The sequence below is a fragment of the Vipera ursinii genome (genome assembly GCF_947247035.1).
Source record: "Vipera ursinii genome assembly, chromosome: 2".
NCBI lineage: Eukaryota > Metazoa > Chordata > Lepidosauria > Squamata > Viperidae > Vipera > Vipera ursinii.
The window spans coordinates 204,053,526-204,076,582 of record NC_139513.1 but is presented as its reverse complement, the minus strand read 5'-3'; the positions used below and the strand labels follow the sequence as shown (position 1 = coordinate 204,076,582).

At 39.0% G+C, this 23,057-nt stretch overlaps 1 protein-coding gene across 3 annotated transcripts; it reads right to left on the bottom strand.

Annotated features, from left to right (window-relative positions):
* Nucleotides 1-342: 342 nt before the first annotated feature.
* Nucleotides 343-22,661, bottom strand: RAD23B (RAD23 homolog B, nucleotide excision repair protein). 3 transcript variants are annotated; one of them, XM_083352511.1, is made up of 11 exons: nucleotides 22,361-22,661; nucleotides 14,496-14,577; nucleotides 13,230-13,309; nucleotides 10,390-10,664; nucleotides 8,960-9,015; nucleotides 6,586-6,713; nucleotides 5,186-5,342; nucleotides 4,654-4,781; nucleotides 2,960-3,127; nucleotides 2,173-2,225; nucleotides 1,548-1,672 (listed from the first exon to the last, which is right to left on the bottom strand). In XM_083352511.1, exons 1-10 carry the CDS (start codon nucleotides 22,424-22,426, stop codon nucleotides 2,205-2,207), a joined length of 1,161 nt encoding a protein of 386 aa, XP_083208637.1. In that variant the 5' UTR covers nucleotides 22,427-22,661; the 3' UTR covers nucleotides 1,548-1,672; nucleotides 2,173-2,204. The 3 variants fall into 3 exon arrangements, with proteins under 3 accessions (XP_083208636.1, XP_083208635.1, XP_083208637.1); XM_083352510.1 differs by lacking the exon at nucleotides 2,173-2,225 and having other exon boundaries at nucleotides 343-1,672; nucleotides 6,586-6,707; nucleotides 22,361-22,657; XM_083352509.1 differs by lacking the exon at nucleotides 2,173-2,225 and having other exon boundaries at nucleotides 343-1,672; nucleotides 22,361-22,653.
* Nucleotides 22,662-23,057: the final 396 nt, after the last annotated feature.

Genomic DNA, 23,057 nt, shown 5'->3' with positions numbered 1-23,057 from the left:
TCCAAGTTGAAATGGCACGGAGCTGAGCTCTAGCGTTTTATCCCTATCATTCTGTCTAACGTCAGGCAAATTTAAGCAAAGCACCAAGACTGCAGAATACTCCATGCAGTTGGCATGGAAAGGTCAAGATATGTGCAATTATTTATTTATCACTGTCTAAATTTATGTTTTGGCAATTGTATAACTAGATGTTGTTGAAGAAACCGTATTTAAGCCCTAAACTGCTCTTTTCTGATGAGATTGTTATCTTCCAACAATAGTATAGCACTACATGAGTTATTCAGAACCACTCTACAAAGATCAGTCCCCCCTCCCCGTTAATAAGAAATGATGCTCACAACCTTACAATTAAATGTTACTTTTAATAGGAAGTAAAAGGGGATGTGCATAATCTTTAGAGATCCAATAACTTGATTGTTCATCTATTTTTTTCCACTTTCTGAACATCTCTTCAAGAGTAAAATGTTTCACAATGCTTTTAAACAGAAGAGAAGGCAAGTTACTGGACAGTCCTTATTAAAGCATACAAATGACAAAAGCCTTTAGAGGCCCAGAGATTGAAACTATAAGATTACAAGCATTTAAAGACACCTAGTTTTGAAATACTTGCAGCTGTATTCATCAGATCAGTTTGACTTTCAACAAAATATAGGTAGGATGCAATCTGATTTCTTCATAAATACTTTCACTAGATTGGAGAGTTTACATTTTCTTCATTGGCAATAAAAAGTGCTCAATTCACAAAAAGGGATACATCAAACCAAAACATGCAAAGACAGCTGTTTGCTTTTCCTTTTCAAAATAGCTTTACTATAACCCAATCTTAAAGTAAGCAGTAATTAGGCTATCTGGCATTTGCTCCAGCTGTTTCCTATGTGTATATAGTCACTCTATTTATTACTTATATGAAAGGAGCAAAGGGATAAGGATAGGAAAAGTTCTCTCAAATCAATGATCAAGAATCTAAAACAGTAAGTGGTTTAAATCTAGCACTTCAGCAAGAAATAATGGGCATCCTGCAAAAATTAGATACATCTGAAGCAGCAAAACCCCACCACCTACTATTTTTGGCGTATGTTTTTAATGTTACTCAAATATATTTTCTCTTAAATTTATGAAGCCGTCATCCAGTGTTACCATGAAATACAGACTGTTGATCCTAGGTAGTCTTTTCTATCTCCAAGACCCAATGTTATTTAAAAAGAAACAAAAGCAGGGCACCACGCTAATTTTGGGACCTAGTATACTAAAGAAGTGAAAATTGGGGGGGGGGGAATGAACAGTTTTTATACTAGAAAGGAACTAAATATCTGCAAAAAAAGCTAATTTTTGGTGTATAGTATTTTACATTTTGATCTGCTTCATCTGCTGATTTAGAACAGATGTGCTTGTCTTTTCCTGTATCCTTTCTATATTTTCCTCTCTTCTCCCATTTCCCTCTCCCCTTCCCCCTTACACCAAGTATCATGGATATGAGCCCAAGTATCCCAGACAATCCAGTGAGTAGCTAGTGTAAATGCACTGGTGTGATGTGTGAGATTTTAAGAGTCTCTCCTTTTCAATCTTCATCAAAGTTCTGCTGTAGAAGGAAGTTGGCTGCCAAATTTTCATTCTTCTCACACGCAAAATATGCTTGTATCACAAGTCCTTCAGGAAATCCTAGGGCCTTTAACTATAGGAAAGAAAAGGCTATTAGAATTCACATTTATAGCGTAAGCTTCTTTGTCGAACCAAGTATTAAAGGTGATTATTTTAAATAAGTTAGCAGTTATCAGTCCTGATGCGTGACACAATTGTTGCAGATACAAATTTGTTACACTAAAATCTTGATAGGGCTAAACTGCATTGAATGCTGAGCCTGAAACAGAGTTAACTATGCAAAAATTATTCAAATGTATTGATTAAATTTATAAATTTGAAAACCAAGAATAAACAAGTTCATTTTTCAACTAAACCTCTCAGTTCAGAACCCTAGTTTAGCAGTAAATGTTAGGCCTGTATAAGTATAAATGATATTAAGATTATACATACAACCAGTGCTTTTTTTGTAAAAGAAAAAGGTGCCGGAACTCACACATCATACAACCCGCCTTGCCTACCCTACAAGGTTCCATCCAAAAAGGTGCTGGAACTCCGTTCTGAGCGTTCTATGACAAAAAAAGCCCTGCATACAACAAATAACCACAGCTTGCTTTTCTATCATTTCAAAGCTGTATAAAAATGCTCTGTGTAGAGAAGAATCATATTTATGCAGTAACACCTGAAATAATAACTTCATTTTCTACTTTGAGATATTGGAATAAAGGTTTAAAATAATTTGAGGGAAACAATTTATGCACTGTACATGAATCCAGCCTGAGCAAATACAAAAATCCCTTTCATACTATTAAACAAATGCTATGGAAGTTAACATGAAACAAAATCATGAACTTGGAATCAGTTGGGATATATGGCACATATAATTGCATATTATAAGTAATAGGTAAGGGGTACATATTCTCCTAATTTTAATATTTATTTCCCGCCTTTATTATTTTTATAAGTAACTCAAAGCAGTGAACGTACAAAATATCTTTCCTTCTCTTATTAACCCCACAACCATTCTGTGAGCTGGGCTGGGCTGAAAATATGTGACTGGCTCAAGGTGATTCGGCTGGTTTTTATGTCTGAGGTGGGACTAGAACTCAGTTTCCTGGTTTCTAGCCTGGTGCCTTAACCACTTTATCTAATGAACTTCAAATACTGGGGAAAAGAAATCTACTAAATATTACTCACTTTATGAGGATAGCAGAAGAAATTGAAAGTATTGTTAATCCTCCTAAAACACACACACACACAAACCCCAGCCTACTCACATGTGATTTGTGTAGATTTTGGCTATGTAAGGATTACTTAATCTCTGAATTTAAGAAACTGAGAGAAAATTGGGGTTGAAGATAAAGAAAAATGTTCAACTCACCCTTTCTATAGCTTCTTTTTCCTGAGGTGTTACTTGAATATAGTTCATGTGACGGCTTCCAGCTTCAGCTACCCCGCCTCCACTTCCACTGCCACCACTTCCTTGTCCTGATTCTTGAACAGGTTCGTTTAACATCTGAATGAAATGCTCTTGATGTTGGCTTATTTGCTATGGTGCATGGGAGGACAAAAGCAAATAATATACTGAAATAAAGACTGCCTCTCCTGATTACATCTGCCTGTCCCACCAGATCCAGCAGAGAGGATATGATGCAGGTCCCGTCAGCTAGGGAGTTTCACCTGGCAACTCCTAGGACAGGGGTAGGCAACCTTGGCTCTTTTATGACTCGTGGACTTCAACTCCCAGAATTCCTGAGCCAGCCATGCTGAGGGGAAAGGGAGGTTTCCATGCTGAACCATGCTGGCTCAGGAATTCTGGGAGTCCACGAGTCATAAAAGAGCCAAGGTTGCCTACCCCTGTCCTAGGTAGTGGGCCTTTTCAGGTGTGTTCCCCCCATCTTTATCTCTTTTACCGTATTTTTCGGACCATAAGACGCACTTTTTTCCCCCAAAAGTGTGGGGGGGAAACAAGGGTGCGTCTTATGGTCCAAAGGTGATCCGTATGGCCAGCCCCAACCTCTGCAAGTGGAGCACGAATCGGCACGTGCTGAGAAACGCTGATCTCACGCTCCTGCACTCTCCCTCATTCGGTTTCAGCTTCCCTTGCTACAAGAGAAAGCAGGCTGAAACGGAGTGAGGGAGATTGCCAGGAATGCAAATCGGCTGATCTCGCGCTGCTGCAATCTGCCTCGTTTCAGCCTGCTTTCTCTTGTAGCAAGGGAAGCTGAAACCAAGCGAGGGAGTTTGCAGGAGCGCGAGATCAGCCGATTCGCATTTCTGGCAATCTCCCTCACTCCGTTTCAGCTTGCTTTCTGCAAGAGAAAGTCGGGCTGCAGGGCCACCTCCGCGGGTACTGCTCTAATGCAGAGGGGGAAGGACAAAGAGGGAGGGAGGGAAGGAAGGAAGGAAGGAAGGAAGGAAGGAAGGAAGGAAGGAAGGAAGGAAGGGACAATGGGAGAGGGAGGGAGAGAAAGAGAGAGAGAGAGAAAAAGAGGGAGAGAGAGAGAAGGAGAAAGAATTTTTTTCTTGTTTTCCTGCTGTAAAAACTGGGTGCGTCTTATGGTCCGAAAAATATGGTAACTTTCTGTAAGTCGCTCAAGACCTGGTTGTATCATCAGTCCGGGAGACCCCAAGCGACTGGTAAAAAACCTGAGATGACTCCAGTGTAATTAACACCTGCTCTTCACCTAATATTTTTTTAAAAAATTGTTACTTTTATCATTTTAAACTTTTTAATACTATTAACAATGTGTACATATCATTTTTAACACTGCTGTATGCTGTCCAGAATCATTTGTTTATGAGACGGGCAGACAACACATAAATAGGATAAAGAAATATGTATTCCTATTTACCTTTAAAAAAAAACATTATTTCCATTTGAACTATAAATGGTAAAATACAAGCCAACAGAGACCAAATGGTAGTTAACAGATACGTCTATATGATAAATTATTACACCAAGAGACCCTTGCAACTCACTTCATTTAATTCAGTTTATTCTTTCCTCATCTGACATTATTATGAAAAAGAATGTGAAACTACAGAAAACAACTGACATGATTTAAAAGTCACCTGCAATAACTGAGGATTTTCCCGTCCTATTTGTTGTAATAATGCGGGCAAAAGCGATGGATTCTGCTGAATAATTTGTCTCATCTGCTGGAACTGAGGCTGATTTCGTAAAAATTCAAGAGGATGTCCTGAAAGAGGAGGTAGATTTTGAACAAGATGGTAAGCAAAAGGCGAGCCTTTCTCAAAAGCTTTTACAGGACTCATGCTAGAGCCCAGTATTAATTTTTACCACCGTTACTGATGATAGCAAAGGGTGGATCTGTTCATCTGTCTGCCTAGAACAGCTTCGTGCGAAAATTTATGACAGAATGGTACAGAAACCTGGACTAAAAAGCCAAAATTTTTTATAAACCTTGATGCAATATTCTACAAATAAATAAAAAAGCCCACCAACCTATAAGAAGAACTATCAAGAAGAGAGATGTTTGCAGAATTACACTATAACAAAACAAAAAATATATGCCTCAAGGGCTATTTTGCAAACCGTTTCTCTGGTGAGTCAGACACAGAATTGTAGAAATGGCTATCTTACCTCCTGTAGAGCTAGTGGTAGTAGTAGTGGTAGTGGTAGTTGCTGCTGATGCTGCAGCAGCAGCAGCAGCAGCTACTGCTGAAGATGGAGAAGCCCCAGTGCTGGCTGCTTGAGGGGGGTCAGCCATACCTTGACTCTCCCTATCTCCAGGGATACCCTAAAAGGAACACAACCTTCATGATTTCGATACATCCGTGAAATCTAAGGACTGAGATTGAATGAAAGGAATAATTCTTTACTGTTAACATTTAAAAAAAACCCACTGCCATCTGTTTTGTTACTTCTGCTGAAATAAGAACATTTAAATATGTAAATGAACTTAGCCTATACCACATAGCCTGTCATTAGAGATTATGAAATTGTCTAAAACAGTGTTTTTTCATTCTCAGCGACTGTAAGATGTGTGGACAGCAACTCCCTGTGTCGCGGGGGAATGCTGGGAGTTGAGGTCCACACATCTTTAAAGTCGCTGAGGTTGAGAAACACTAATCTAAAATACTAAAATCAGATTGAGTACATATAGTCTCAGAGTCTTCCGTTCAGAAAGATCTGAATGCAAGAAATTCAAACCCTCATTGAACAGTTTTGCTAAGAGAACACAGAAACAGCTAAGCTCTTTACACACACACACACACACATACACACATATATATACACATATATATATACATATACATATACATATACATATATACATATACACACACACACACATATATATATACATATATATAATATATATACATATATATAATATATATATACATATATATAATATATATACATATACATATACATATACATATACATATATATATACATATATATATACATATATATATATATATATATATATATATATATATATATATATATGTATGTTTAAGTATTTGTCAAGGCTTTTTTTTTTTTTTTTGAATGGACCTTGCTAATTAACTCTTTCATTCCTGTTTTGGCCCGGCTCAGGGCTTATCCACAGGAACTAGTCAACTTATGACAGCTCATTATTTGTGCAAATTATTCAAATTGCTTAGCCTCCCAAATTCTTTATTAGCAATTTGAATAATTTGCATATATATATATATATATATATATATATATATATATATATACACACACACACACACACACACACACACACACACACACACACACACATATATGTATCTCTTTTAATGTTACTAATGTTTCTGCAGTTCAAACGGTGGCACCAAGAACAGCTGTACATAAAGAAATTAAACCAACTTATGTTCAGTTTTCATTAAAGAAGAAAGTTCATTACTCATTACTTTATGCTTTGTGTCTGTCTCTACATCTCGCCTTCCCATAAAAAATGTGTCATGATCAGACTTAAATGTAGAAGGAAGAGCAAATCGTGAAATAATAAGAAACAGACTCACCATTAAAAGATACTCCACTGCTCTGTCAGGATTATTGAAGCTGGCTCTCAATGCAGCAATTACCTGCTCTCTTTCATATCCCATTGACATAATCTCAGTCACCATATTTTCATACGACTGACCTGTCACTTAGAGATTAAGAGAAAAGATAAGATATATGCAAATTTTGAAGGAAGTAGGGAGAAAATAACCTATTGGCATATTCTGTCAAGAAAATAATAGTACAACAGGGTTTGCATTAGTTATTCATTATAGCAATCAGGGTGACGTGTTATTTTCTGCTATTCGAGTTCACTATATTATTAATAAAAATAATTCATCTCTCATTTCGATTTCTTTACCAAAGCCAAATATTTATTAGTTGCAATAATCTATGTCTCACCTTAAATAGTTATAATCAAAAATAGAAACTGATTCCCTAGATAAAAACCAAATTATCCTTTTTTTCTTTTTGCTGTTTTTATAACAAAACTCCTTTCCTTCTTAGGGTACCGCCAGTTAAGGAATGCCAGCGGGTTATTCCCAGGGGAAGGACGTTCTCTGTGGGCGCGCCGGCCCTTTGGAACCAGCTTCCCACGGAGCTTAGGACTGCCCCCGACCTTCGCTCATTTCGTAGGGACTTGAAAACTTGGTTTTTTTGAGCTGTCTGGCCCAGACTGAGGGGTTTTAATTATTTAATTAATGAGGTTTTAGTTAAGTTCAGGGATTAATTTAATCTTAGTTTTAATCGATTTTAATTGTATGTGATGTATTTTAACTTTTAATTTTCCCTGTAAACCGCCCTGAGTCCTACGGGAATAGGGCGGTATATAAATTTAAATAAATAAATAAATAAATAAATAAATAAATAAATAAATAAATAAATAATCATTAAGTTTGTATTACAGTCACTAATCTGTACCTTTTTAAAAATAAAAACAGTAACAGAGCTTGAAGTTGATCAATAATAACTAAGGACAGATATGTAGTGTTAATACTAATGGAGGGAAATACAGAGGTGACTATGACCTTTAACAATTCTCAACCATATATAAAAAGTTTTTTTGTTTTTTGTTTTTTAAAAAAAGCATAAAAGCTACAATATGCTTCAGCTGTCACACTCCATCATTTCACAGTAATCCATCAGGGCTCCCATTTATTTTACCAACTCTATTCAGGTCTAATCAGGAATATTATACAGAAGGGTGGGAAATCTTGCTTAGCCTGAGGGTTATATTCTTTCACAGATGACTTTCCAGAGACCACATATTAGTAAGTAAGCATTGCTGTGCTGTGACAGTCATCAAGATTATGTTTCCCTGCTGGCCCTTACATTTCTATTTCTTAAATCTTACAAGCAAACTTAGGAGCAAAAGACATTTTTCAGATTTTTATTTTTTATTTTTTGATTCAGGGAAATCAAGTAAGTTGAACCGACTGGAACCAGTTAGGGCAGAAAAAGAAGTCGAACAGAATGGACACAGAAGAGGCTGAGAAGACAGCTGACACTGACAGATAGTTCCCCCCTATGTTTTGTTAAAATTACTGCAGATCTTATCCTGGAGAAACACTGAATTGTAGCAGAAGATTTAAAAAGGAAAAACTCTCAGGTAAATGTTGTAACTGGACTAGCATATTCTGATATAAAAACAACCAACTAGAAACCAGTATTCAAATAGCCTGATTAAAATAGTTCAACCAAACATTTAAAAAAATGCCCATCCTCTCTACTGCATCAATCAACCGATATACACTTGGAAATAAACTGTATATAAAATTTACAGACCTCCGTGCTTATAAAGACTGATCTTATATCAACACTGGCAGCTGGGGTGGAAAGTAAGAACACCTGATTGGACTATAGTTCAGAACTGCTTCTTTGAATAGATGGCTTTCTCTTAAGTCTACTATAACATGTTTTATCACAAGATACCAAATAGTAACAGCTTAGAGAAATGATTCAGGTTAAAACAATTTGCAAGTAACTTAGAAATTCAGGAAGTTTAGCATATAGGTTGAAAATCTATGTGGCTTTGTTGTCTTCATGAATAATTTAGTATTGAAAACAGATTTATTTGATTATTATGATAACCCATTCTAATCTGCAGACTCTGGGTTGTGTACAACAAAATATAGAATAAAAGCAGAAATATGTACAACTGACATAAATCCCTGAAAGAGAAGTATGCAATCCACTTCCCTTCTACACTATTCCTTAGCCTTTCACATAGAAACCCAAGACATGTAGGTAACTTGTGGTATGGAAAATAAAAATATTATTAAGAAGCAACTGGCATCTTAAAATTATAGTAGCAGAGACGGGGAGAGAAAAATGATGGTAGCGAATATTTTTTTTTTTTACAAATGAGCCACTGAAGTATCAGGAAATACTTACCAAGTGCACTTGTAGCATCCTCAAAAAGATTTGATCGAGAAGTATCTCCTATTGAACTGTATTGGAACAAAACAAACATATTTAATACCTGTCCTATGAGTTAAGGTATTTTTTTTATTAATAATTTGCTAGTAAAGAATCTAAAGTGAGTTAAGAATTGTATAATAAAAACCAAGCTTCACTGGCATGCATTTGATTTTTACCAGAGCTTAAGATTGGAATCAACGAGCAACACAAAAGTAAGTCACAGAACAGTGCAAGGTAGACATTTAGGAATTACAAGTTACTTGAATTTTAATCATGTCACATTGTGTGAACTTGAGCATGATTCTTTATTTAAAATAAACACTTTTATTGTTGTCTATTGAAAATGACTTAGCAGAAACTAGTAATACTTTCCAAATTAATACTGACAAGCATCCATCTGGCTACCATTTCAGAAAAAATAAATAAATCATAGTACATTAATTTGAAAACCGCTGAAATGCAGATATTGCAGACCCATCTAATAAAACTGTTCTCTTTTTTACTACTGGCAAAGCTGCACTGATGCTAGACATCTGGACCAGGACCAGGACTTTTCTGCCAGAGGTGGCCAGATATGATTGCATGTCTGCTAAATTGGACAGCTGAGACAAAAAAAGGCTATCTAAATACGAGCCATCTTGCTGTTGAGAGGGGGGGGGTCAGGAGGGAGGGATATGGGAAGCCTGAGGAGATCTCACATTAATACAGTTCTATCAACTGCCTGACTAGCTGCTGGCAACACAAGGTGATGTGGGCTTAGCAAGAGCCAGGAGAAGGGCAGTCAGCTGGATCCGGGAGATAATTTACACTGCAATACAGGATGGCGTTTCATGCTTTCTCCTTACAAGATCCTCTCTGAATCCCACTGTTGTTAATTAAGACAGCAGCCTAGAATTATGTGCCAGAGTTTTTAATTTTATTAAACACATGGCAAAAATGTTTAAAAGGACATCACAATTGCATTCTGTTTTTATATAATTTAATGCTATATCATTATCGATTTTTCCCCCTAGAGAACTGCTGAGAATAGTATGACTGTGAAGTGTATGGTTATGACCATTTACAAGTCTAATACACAATTACAATACTACGCCCACCTGAGCAACTCAAGAGTTGCAGTCTCTTAATAATAAATCTCTATATATGTCGAAAGGCAAGCAAAAGCCGCCATGTGTATGTACAGTGTGGCTTCAACTGCTAAAACTTTACACCACCAAAGCTTTAGAAAGACAAAGAATGTAAAAATACACCTGCAGGCTACACTGCCTTTCAGATATTTACTGTGTTAAAAAGTCTAAGACTATCAAATTCCCTTTCAGTTGCAAATCGTTTTTTAATATTCCCTGCATTTAGTCTGAATTTGAATGAGAAGCAAAAGTCCGATTTCCAAGGTTCTGCAATACCTTTCTGTAGATGTTGGGCTGGTGGCTGGTGGCGTTTCTACTGGTTTGTCTGCTGGTTTTTCTTCTACAGTAGCACTCACAGGTGCGGATTCACATGCTGCTGCTGCTGCTGCTGCAGCTGGTGTGGAAGCAGTGGGTGCAGATACTGAAACTTGTGCAGGAGCAGGAGTAGGGACTAGTTTCGGCACAGCAGCAGGTGTTGTAGAAGTAACCGTAGTGGTGGTGTCATTTGACTGCTGTGCTGTAGTTGGAGATGGAGCAGCTGTTGCTTTGGGCTATAAAGATAAAGAAGGCAAATTCCTAAATTACCTCTTTCTCCAAGTTCACCTAAAAGCTACCTCTTTACTAGAGTTTGAATTGCTTCATGTGACTGAGGCACAGCTTCTCACCTGCATTTGCAGTAGTTTTTTTTCTCCAGTAGGAATAGGTCTGGACTCATAATTCAACGAGTCAACCATTTCTCTGAACCTGCTCCTCAAAGCAGACCGAAGGCCTTCCAAGGCCTTCCTAAATTCTTGTACAATGTGTACATGCCCTGAAGCCTCAAAGCGGCTTCAACAGGCTTTTCATCGGTTGCTTTGCCACTTGGAAAAGAGAACTTTTAGAACTATTGGTAATATTGCAGTATCACGACCTACAGTGCAATCGGTTCATCAAGAAACAGATTAATGTTAAACAAATCACACACATACATGCATATGTATTGTGTCTGGTCTTTAATGAAAGCATGGCACACACTTTTGCTCTCCATTTGAAATCCTCAGGAGTAACCATCTTTCTAAAGGGGTAACCAAATGTTACAATTTATGAAGACAATTAGATGTGACTTGAAGCAGTTTTCACCTATTGCAGAACACATATTTTGGCTGTCCCCGTTGAAATCTACACACTTCATAACATGGGTTTATGGAACTGAAGCACAGTCCAACAACAACACAAAAAGTTATCAGCAGATTTTGGGGGGGGAAAAAACTTCCTGGTATTCAGGACGCTGAGAAGGGCTACAAAAATGTGGCCTTCATCAACACAAGATAAAACAGTGTGTGTGTAAGTGGAGATGCTGCCCATCTTGCTATCCAATTGCTATCCAGTTTTCACTCCTCGTAGGAGAACTTATTAATGTACAGTATTCCACAATGGAACAAAGAACTAACTCCAATGTAAATACAGAATGCTTCTCATTGCCTAATATCAATGTTCATGAGCTTCTCATAAGCAAAGCTTAGAACAAGATGCAAGAATACCAAGACGGAAACCACTATTCTTCAGGAAGCACACCACCAAAGTGGCCTAAGAGCTCCTGGATGATCCAGCAACAGCTTGCCAACAGATCAAATGAAAGGGAATTTCTGGCACTAATGGGGAAAGTTATGTATTAAAAAAAAACCCAGAACACTGAAATAAAATAATTCCATCTCATAAACATTCACTTTCAGAATAAAACAGAATAGCAGAAGTATCACCGTTTGGAGCTGCTCTGCAACTTCAGAATTTGGACAAATTTCAATAATCAAGGAACAATGAATTCTAAATTATACCAGCATATTGTACAGGAGAATGTTAAGATACCTGTCCATCAGTCTAAAGATAAATAAACATGGATCGTACAACACAATGATGCTAAATGCATCAGTAAATTTAGAATATAGCTGAAGCCAAAGAAATTTCATGTTTTGGTATAACCAATTCAAGTCCCTAACATTAACCGAACTGAAATGTTCTCAGGTGACCTGAAGTGAGCAGTTCATGTAAGATAGCTCCAAAAGTATCAATAAATGCAAGGAGTTCTGCAAATGGGCCCAAATCCCTCCAGGCCAATATCATCTATTGATGAAAAGGTTCAAGAAACATTTGGTTGGATCATTACTGCTAAAGAAGGTAATATTCTTTATAATATTATTATATTCAAACTTAAAGCTTCATTTATATATTTTTTTCCAACAAAGGCAGTGAATGTTTAGTTACAAGTGATTTGGCACCACAAACAAATCTGAGTGGCTTACAAAAGCAAAAACCAAATATAACCATACAAAAATAAATTTCAAATCATTGCATTACACAACTTCTAATATTTATATCCCTTGGTCTGGGGTGCAGATAAACAACTGGGTATTTTCTTCATATTGATAATACTTTGGGTACAGTACTCCAGAGTGTTGAATAATCTCCTAGCAGTCTCAAGTGTTAAACAGAATTCTGCTAATATATCTATGTCTAGATCACAGGTCTGCAACCCGCGGCTCCGGAGCCGCATGCGGCTCTTTCAACCGTCTCCTGCGGCTCCCGGTCCTCTGCCATGTGCAGTCCAAAAAAAAAAAATAAGTGGGACTAAAAAAGTTCAACCAATCAATTCAAATATGCAGGGTAGGTGCATATCTCGCCTTGGCTCCACTCTTCAGTCAAACCCTGTTCTGCGCATGCGCACATGTATGCGCATGTGCACACATTTTTTGCGGCTCCCAGTTTTTCCTTTTGTGCGGGAACCGGTTCCGAGTGGCTCTTTCACTGTTTCAGGTTGCTGACCCCTGGTCTAGATATACTGGAGTGCCCCAGGCTTCAACCTCTCAAACTTATGGCATGCTGAGTGCAATCCTGTGCAACAGTGCCTTCTGTTTAATTTCTTATTAATTAACAGAGCTTCTATGAAGCTCTGATGATATGTAGATCACAATATAGAAAGAGTACCCAAAGTTCACAAACTTTCACCACTGTAAGGCAATTTAGTAATCCACAAAACAGTCTGTATCAAGATTCTTTACTAGTCCAGAATATGTCCAGAAAAACAATAAGGTCAACAACAAAGCAGTATCTACAAATAAAAGTATAAAAAAATAACTTACTTTTGTTACCATAACCACCACAAAATTCTTTTCATCAATTTTGTATTCATTAAGAGCAGTATCATCATTAAGTATTTTACCTGGAAAATTAAAAAGATGTCATATAATGTCAGCTTTCTTTAACATTAAGTATCTTCACATCAATACAATGATTTACACATTCTATGTAGAAATCTAGAGGTGGAATCAAACAGCACTAATTATTTCAATCAGATTAACTATTTAATTATTGTTAGATTTATCTCCTTTTTATTTTACACAATCAAGGCAGCATCCATTAATACTCCCTCCTATATTCCCCATAACCACAGCCTGTACAGTGCATTCCGCTCAGAGAAATTTCAAGTTTCTTTTAACTGCTATTATCACATATTAGAAACTTTCCCAGATGACATTATTTATACAGTACTACCAAAATTGTTTTTGATCGATTACTCTGACTTCATGCTGTGCCTCTTTGTACATATGACTTATCAGCTAGGATAATTTTGGATAGTTAGTGCTTTTTAAGACAAATATAAAGGTGTAGCCTGTATCTATTGCAGGCACAGAGCATCTCCATGTATGTGACCAACAGTCCAGCAACTTGTCCTATTTCATCTTGCACACATTAAGAAGGACGCGTGAATTTCTCCTCAGGTTTTACCAAAAACAAAAACAAAAAAAAAAAACACAAATTGGTCCAAACCAAATTCAAAGGACAATATCCCAACTTCAAGAGGTAAAACAAAACTGTGGCTGCTGGAATAGGTTAAAAAAAACCTATTACCATCCAATGCTATCTAAAACAGCTCATTCTGAGATTATTTTCCTAATGAAATATTCAAAATACAAGTGCTTCATTCTGATTCTTTTAGGGGCATTTCAGGCTCAAAACAGAAGGGATGAGATCATGATTAGTATGTTTTTTTGGGAAGCATAATTTACAGGAATTATAAGACTTAATATAAGACATGTGTTTTACTAACAATTGGTAATTAACTGCGAAAATAATATTTTCATTGTGCTCTTTGGGAGAATATATATCAACTCATAGCTGTCTTATATTCAGATAGAGAATGGGTATGTAAAAAGTATTTTGGCCACAAAGATGGAAAAATTAGAGGTAAAATAAAATCTAAATAACTTAACAGTTAATAGATTAGATTTTATCTAATCAAAAGAAAAATTTAGATTAATTTTATGTCATTCACAGAATATTACTAATTACATACTGCTTCTCTAAGCATCCACACACATCCCCATAAAATGTCATAATTGCATTACCTGCATATATTAATTTTTGGCCAGCTACTGGAAAAGCATCTTTTCCCTTTTCTAATTCAATCTTCTCTTTCAATGCTTTCACCTACAATAAATATTTTAGTTAAAAGAAGTTGAGCAGCTTTCATATAAATCATTAAGGTAATAAAAACTTTATTTTCAAAATGCCAGCAAACACTTGATATTTTCTGTGGTAGCTTAACAGTAATCCAATTGTGACCTATCTAGTGAAAGACTATATTTTGCAAGATAAAATTAAGTATTAGAAACAAAGCTTTCCAACTTCAAATCCATATACAGTAAGCCAAAAAAAATTGTTGCCTTTGAGAATACTGTAACACACACATTACTTAATCCTTAAAGATTGGCAAGCTTGGTAAAGTTTGGTGAAGTCCCCCATACTACTGCACCTCAGAAAGGCAAGTGTGTACTGACAAGGAGACCCCAGCCTGTGGTCCCTGGATGTATCTCTCTCACATACACTGCTGCTCCTCCCTCGGCTTACTCCTTGCTCCTCTCCTCACACACACACTCTGGAGGCCATCCCAGAGTTGGAGAGTTTTTGTTCGGTCTCCGATTTAAAATAAATCCTTATAGCCCAGGGAACCCCTAGTGACCTCTCCAGGAATCTTATAACCTCAGTTGAGAAAAGAATTATATGATCCCAGAAAGAGGAGGGCAGTGGCTCACGTGGTTAGGATGCTGGGTTGGTAGTTAGCAAACCTACATTTGAGACCCAAGTGCTGTTGCATGGCGGGGTGAGCTCTCGTCATTTGCTCCAGCTCGACAGCCACATGAAAGGAGCCCCACAGGCATCCTCAGGGCAATGGTGATATTACCAGCTAATCCTTTCAACCCAGAAGAGCTTTAAAATGGTGCCTCTGACCCAAATGGAATGGAGGGGGAGGGATCCCAGAAAAAGATATATGTCACCAGTTGCTTAAAAACTATTCAACATTACAATAGCCCCAGAATAGTGCTGTACGGTCCCTTTTGGCTGTTATATAAATGTTTGCAGCATCCTGTAGTCATATCAGGGTAATTGGTGACTTTTGCCAGTTTTCAGCAAAAACACGTTCAAGTATAATATGGTGATTTGCTTAATGGCCTTCCCCAAAAATGTTGTAAAATTAGGTCCATTCATGTGAGTGCCTCAACATAGGACCTCAAACCTGGTGCCAATTGCAGTCACGTCAAGCTCTACCTGTAGCTGATTTAAAAAGCTGCATATAGGCATTATATCGGTGTTCCAAGGCACTTTTTTTGCTTGCAAATCTGAACCACCATACCTAATAAGCAGGCATATACATAGAATGAAGGCTATTGCTAAGCACATTTGATTTGTGCTTAGATTGTAAGCCACCCTGAGTCTTCGGAGAAGGGCAGGATATAAATGGGATTAAAATAAATTAAAAAATAAAATAAATACAACCCAAGTATTTATGTGCAGATGGGTAATTATTTTTATAGATTGCCTATTATTATTAAGCAATTGTGATCATCAGTATTCCAAGGACTTTCACAAGCATTATTCCCAAGGCAGATATTTCCCATCTGGATGATTTGTATTTCCTAAATGAAGAACTATATGTTATTTATGTTATATTTTGTTCTCTAAATAGGAATCATTCCACCAGATGAAAAGAGGCACTACATTTTGGAAATTATATTTTATCTTATTTTTCAGACCTCAACAATTAAAAAGGACACTCTAAAAAGATGTAGAAAGCAAAACAAAAACACCCCCAACCCTTAAATTCTCCAAGTGAGAAATATGCTGATTATTTGGTCATTTGAAGTTCCAATCTCCCTAAAAACTACTATTCAGTTAAATACTGTTTATAAAAATTATACTTGTAAATGTAGTCTAAATCAGACATGTCAAACTCGCGACATCACATGACGTCGTGCAACATATTGGCAGTTTTGCCATTGCCGGCAATGGGGTGGGCGTGGCTTCTGGATGACCCATCCGGCCCGCGGGCCGGCAGTTTGACACCCCTGGTCTAAAGGAAAGAAGATTCAAAATCTGCAGTTACTGACAAATCTGGAGGAAAAAACTAAATCATTTCAGTGGTTCCTATTATTTTCATGTGTTATACAACTGCTTTAAAGGTACATTTGGCAATTCCAGGCAATTAAAACTGAATCAATCACTAGAAGTAAAAAGAACCTACAAATAAAAGCTTGCTAAAGTTGATTAATGACCTAATTAACAAAAGGTAAAATTCAGCAGAGATTAAGCAACATTTATCCTATGCGCTTGAAAAAACGATGCGGGATGGAGACTTGAACTCATAAATGTTCAGTAATACAAGATAATGATTGAAGAAACATGATAAAATCCTAGTGCCAAAGAAATCAAGTTACCAACACTACAAGAAAGTCTTCAAAAAGCTGCATATGTGTTTGTCTCCAAATATTCGATTATGATTCCTTCATTTTTCCAGACCCAAACAAAGGTACCGATTCAGTTTGCCATAATTTTCTAAGTACTACAAAAAAGTAGAGTTTTGTTCTTTTGGGACATAAAACTGTTGAATTTTGTATTACTGGAATAAAATCCAAATAGAAATATTTTATAAGTAGCTTTAAATCCTTCACTTAACTCTTTACTAACATTCCATGGAATCCCAGGAATTCTCAAACTTTGTGGTACTAAGTCCACCTAAAACAATAAATGAATCTGTATGAATCCCCATGAATAAAACAAACAATTTAATTGGAGATAGGGAAGGTAAGAAATAAGCAAAAGCAGTCCCTGATTCACCACCATAATTGAACCTGGAACTTTGGTTGTAAATTATGCTGCTCATTAAGCAGGTCAGGATGTGACTGCATCCCATTTTATGTCCCTTTGTTACAGCTGTCATTAAGGTGAATATAGCAGTCATTAATCAAAAGTGGCGGTCATTAGAGAATGCAGCATTGTTTATTTTATTTATTAATTATTAATTAAATTAAAATAAGTTATCTCTCTGGAGGTAAATCTAAGTCACTTGCATTCAATTAAATGCATTATAAAACATTAAAACAAATAAGGATCTTAAGTTTAAAATTCAATTGAGCGAACCCACTGTATTTGCTGCAAACCCAGGACCAATTTCTGACAAAAACACATAGATTGTAGTCAGATGACTACAGAATGTTGCAAATGGCCATAAATGTAGGCCACAACTTGGTTTTAAGTAGCTTTGGAGCAGTTCATTGTAACTTTGAACAGTGACTGGTCCTAAGTAAAGAACTACCTATATTCTGATTAATTTTAATAATATTTCAATTTATGTATTACAGAACTCAAAATTTGCAGTCAGCATGCAGCAGGCCGACACAAAATCAGAACAAATCATGGAACAAATTTTAACAGTGTGCCCTTGTTCCCAATAGAGAACTCATCAGGTTATTTCCTTCCTTCTTGGCTTAGACTATTATATCATTTGTGGATGATGTACTACTACTGCTGGCACTACTACTTGAAGCATCCTGGAAATACTAGTGCTGTAAGTTAGCCTTAATTTAAAAAAAAAACAAAAAACTACAAACCAACATTTATGTACCCTTACAAAGAAATTGGCATGAAGTCACCAGGAAATCAATTTGACTGGAAAGAAACATTACTTTTTTAATTAGCAATTTTATTATAAATGTACTTGAAATTAAGACAGGAACTTGGTAAACTGTTCATTTTCATTTTATATATGTTTGAAAATGGATCAATAGAATTATTGAGTTTTTTTAAAAAGGCAGTAATTTACTCTGAACCACACAATGAGTTCTGTAGAATAAAAACACAGTTGTGCCTCATATTCCAGAATGAACTGTTAATAAAAATGTGCTCCCAGACAAATTTTAATTTATGAGGAAAACAAAGGACGCTCAACAAGAAAAAAATCCTTTCATAAGTCTACAATATTTGTTTCAAAACAAATTAAACACCCTCCTCAAATAATGAAGTCATAAATGTAGTTATTAAACTCTAGAAAAAGTGTAATTTGACATATACAGAAAATATATGTGAGCATATATTAGTTGAAAATTATTTATAATCTGTTAAACAATACTGGGAAAATTGTACAGGGTGATACTTCACAACAGAAGCTTCTAATTAATAGATCACAATACTCTACTAAGCCTGGCATGAAGCATTAAAAATACAACTGTAGTACTTGGCCCACTATTTAAGGTATTTGCTAAGATAATGTAAATGTGAAATCAGGACTGAGGAGATTAAAGTTAATGAGTGAGACTTAATGAGTGGCTCTGGGAAATTACTAATTCTCAGACTAACATTCGTTGTGGCAGAAAAATTATATATGTAACCTTAAAGAAAATTGATCCACTAACCTATATTTCTGATTATAGAGGTAAACCAGAAAGATTTTTAAAAGTTTTGAGATATACTACTGCTAAAATTACATATATGGTCTATACTCCAGAATAAATAAAAAAAACCAGGAGACACTCTCTGAAATAGTTGTCCATAGATATGAGATGGATATGTAAACACAATGCATCAACATTTCAACAGATTTGCTGAAATTAAATTTCCTGGATCTAATTGGAATCCCACTAACTGCAATGTAATTTTGTAATTCGTGCAACATTTTGCAAAATGTACTTTCTTGCTGACATTTGCTAAAATTTCAAGTATCACTTTTTGAACAGAAACCGAGGACAAGGGGAAATTTCTGTGTGTCGGTGGGTGTGTGTACACAAACATCTTTCTAGTTTTTAATGAAGCTGTATCTATACACAATTGCCACATTTTAAATAAACTTGCCCTTGCCCAGAGATACAAGCTAACAATGACATTCAAAGCCCTACATGGCATGGGTCCGGACTACCTACGGGAGCACCTTCTGCCGATGTCAGCACCCCACCGTCCTGTGCGCTCCCACAGAGAGGGCCTCCTCAGGGTGCCACCGCTCAAGGAATGTCGGCTGGTGGCCCCCAGGGGGAGGGCATTCTCAGTGGGTGCGCCAGCCCTCTGGAACACCTTACCTACCGAAATCCGGATGGCCCCTGACCTCCGTACCTTCCGTCGCGACTTAAAAACTTTTTTGTTCCAGCAGGCTGGCCTGGCATGATAGCGTTAATTGGGGTCCCAGTTTGTGTGCATTAGTGTTTCTTATTATTTTATTGTTCGGTCTGTATACCTTCCCTTCCTCTGTACACCGCCCCGAGTCCCTCGGGAGAAGGGCGGTTTATAAAAACTAATAAATAAATAAAATAAATAAATAAATAAATAAACATAGATAAGCTGAATGCAGTAGTAAATTAAAGCATCTTTATCTGCCAAACTCCAGCTACTGATACAAAATATGCAGTGTAAAATAAAGAACATATTAAACCAGATGCTTTTGTGTTCAAATAACACAAATAACTTTGAATAACTTCTTAGCACTAGAAGTCACTTAGTAGTTGAAATCCCAAAGTTCAACAGAGTTTAAAATAGAATTTAAACTTCAACCATTGCTTTTCTCATTTTTTCACAAATATAGAATTGCCCACCAGACAACAGAAAAACTCTACTAGTGAGAACTGAGATACACTAATACTTCCCAATCATCTTTCTGAATGAACTCACTTTGGGAAAGAAAAAAATGATATGCTTTAAAGCTATTAATAATAATTTATTAAACTTCTATGCTGTCTGATTTTGACTCACAACCAATTACAATCAAATCATAAAAGATAAAAAAAAGATAAGCGCAATGAAGCCACTGGTCTCATTCTCTCCCCGATGGCATGGGTGAACAGCCAGTTCTTCAAAGGTCTTTTAAACAACAGATTGGGGGCCATCTGGTACTCAGGGGTAACTTTGTTCCAAAGGACAGGCACTACAACAGATAAAGAGTGCTTCCAGGCTTCCGAGAGATGATATTATTTAATTGAAGAAAATTGGAGTGCACCAGCCTTGCAGCATCAAATCAGCCAGGCAGATGTTACGGGAAACAGGCAGTCCCTTAAGTAACCAGGCCTACACCATGGCTAAGAAATGATCCTCCGCTATTCAGATTTGCCAATAAGCTTTAGTTCCAAAAGCTCCATTTAGTGCATCTAATACAGGTAGCCCTCAACTTATGACCACAATTGAGCCCAAAATGTGTTCTCGAGACATTTGTTAAGCGAGTTGTGCCCCCCATTTTACGACTTTTCTTGGCACAGATGTTAAGTGAATCATTGCAGTTGATAAATTAGTAACCTGGTGGTTAAATGAGCCTGGCTTCCCCATTGACTTTGCTTGTCAGAAGGTCACAAAAGGTAGACGACATGACCTTGGGATAGCAAACGGTGATAAACATGAACCAGCTGCAAAGCCTCTGAATTTTGATCACAAGATCGCCGGGATGCTGCAAAGGTCGTCGTCGCTGTGAAAAACGGTCATCGCTATTTTTCAGCGCCGTTACAACTTTGAACCCTCACTAAACAAACCGTGGCAAATCGAGGACTACCCGTATATTCTCAGGCTCCACCTGAGCTAACGCCAGAATCAAAGGGGCTAAATACAAAATAAACGGAAGGATGATTTAATACTCTCTGACTCATGAGAAGGGGGGGAATGAGAATGAAGGACCAATATGGGGACAGGGCGGCTGAGTGAGAGTTCACTAAATCAGACATGTCAAACACAAGGCCCGGGGGCCGGATCCGGCCCGCGAAGTGGTTTCATGTTGCGAAGCCATCCTGGAAACAGTGAGGGAACGGCCCCCACTGCCTTGGCCCTGGCCCAGAGACCCTCCTTCTGCCAGAGACCCTCAGATCTGTCCCACTCCTGCCCAGGCCCCCATAGGCACCCTTGATGCCAACGATGTAGAGCTGGCCACGCCCACCCAGTAGGCCATCTGCACTCTAGCCACGCCCACCCAGTAGGCCACGCCCACCCAGCCCCCTGAGGGCAACCGCAATGCTGATGCGGCCCTCAATGAAATTGAGTTTGACACCCCTGCACTAAATGAACTGTTGTAAGTGGAGGGCTACCTGCATAAAGATACTTCACTCCTCCCAGATCTCAGCAGAAAGTTGAAAGCTGGCTGAGGAATTCTGGGACTTGAAGTCCACAAGTCATAAAAGGGCCAAGTTTGAAGACCCCTGCTTTAACCTTTATAGGAGAGAAAGCTGGCCTATCTTCTGCCCACCTTTTACGCACCGCTGCCTATTACCAGCATACCTTGGCGGGGAGGGGGAGAAGGGAGGGAGGGAGCGAGCGCGCGCGGCTCCCACGCGCCTTTATACCCCCGCCCTCCTCGAAATAACGCAGAGTCATGGCAAAGTCCTATTCTAGGACGCTGCAAGGAGCCACTCTCGCCGAACTCCTTCCTCCCGTCGCCCTTCGCACGCAGGGGGAGGACAAGGGAAGGGGGGAGAGGAACGTTCAGTTTAAGCGTCACTTCCCACGGGGAGGAGGAGGAGGAGGGGGGAGGAAGAGCGAGCAGGCGAGGAGATTCGTCCCCTTCCCCCGAAAGGCTCCAAAAGCTGCGCCAAGGCCTGGCGCCAAAAAGGAAGCCGCCACCTCGGACCGCCCGGGAGGCCTGGCGGACGTGCCTCACCCCTTGTTCCTTTCTCTCAGAAAGCCCCAAGGTTCTCCTCTCCCTCCCTCTCTTTCGCGCGCGCTCGCTCCTTTGCGGCCCTCCTCCACACGATTCCAGGGCCTCTGGCTTTCCCTTCGCCGACAGGGCCCCAACTTTTCGCGGCAGAACTTCCCACGCCGCTGCGGAACATGGGCCTCGGGACTCCCGCGCCTCCGAATGTGGGGCCCTCCACCCGCCAGAGCTGCTGCTACCACCACGCACGCACGCACGCACACGCACACAAACCCCAGCTCAGAGCTCCAGCCCGACCTCTCGCCCCTTTCCCTCAGGCCGTACCGTCTCGCCGCAGTCGATGTCTATCTTGAAGGTTTGCTGCTGCAGGGTCTTCAGAGTGATTTGCATGGCGGCGGCTGGCCTCTAGGTCCCGGCGGAACCTACCCCCGCAGCGGCCTCAAGACTGGGTGGCGGCAGCGACAGTTTCCCCCCACCCCCCCGGATCCTCTCAGTGCTCCGGCCTAGCTTGGCTTAGACTACGGTGAGGGAAAGGGGGAGGGGCCGGGGGAGGGGCCAAACCAGAGCAAATGCCGTATTCTCGCGCACCGAAGTGGGGCGGGCGTTAGGCCACTTCTCGCGCGCCGCTCGTCGGCCCAAAGGCAAACGGCTGCTCCCGCCGCCGGCGAGGCGACGGCGATGACGCAATCGCCTCGTGACCTCACTGCCGCGAAAGGCTTGGCAAAGAGCGCGGGGAGTGCGCAAGTGCCAGCAAGAAAACTACGGCCTCTTTTTTCTTTTTTTTTTCCTTTCCCCTTCCCCCCCCCCACCCGCTGGGAAAGCGCAGGGGAAGAAGTGCGCACGCGCGGGAAAGGGGGCGGGGAATGGAAACTGAGGGAGGTCGTGCAAGGCGCCTTGGCGAAAAAGAAGCGGGAAGGCGGCGGCGGCGGCGAGGCAAGCGGAGCGGGAACGCTCGTGAGGAGAGAGCTGAAGCCGGCGATAGGATGGAGAACGTTTCCTCGCTTTTGAGGACTGTGACCAC

What these genes read in the sequence shown, in the direction of transcription:
- RAD23B (XM_083352509.1), bottom strand. Translation starts at nt 22,426, where the DNA reads ATGCAAATCACTCTGAAGACCCTGCAGCAGCAAACCTTCAAGATAGAC. An exon ending in TACCACTAGCTCTACAGGAG is followed by an intron (nt 4,782 to 5,185) that starts GTAAGATAGCCA and finishes CTCCTCTTTCAG; the next exon opens with GACATCCTCTTGAATTTTTA. An exon ending in AAAAAGAAGCTATAGAAAGG is followed by an intron (nt 1,673 to 2,959) that starts GTGAGTTGAACA and finishes TCTTTCCTATAG; the next exon opens with TTAAAGGCCCTAGGATTTCC.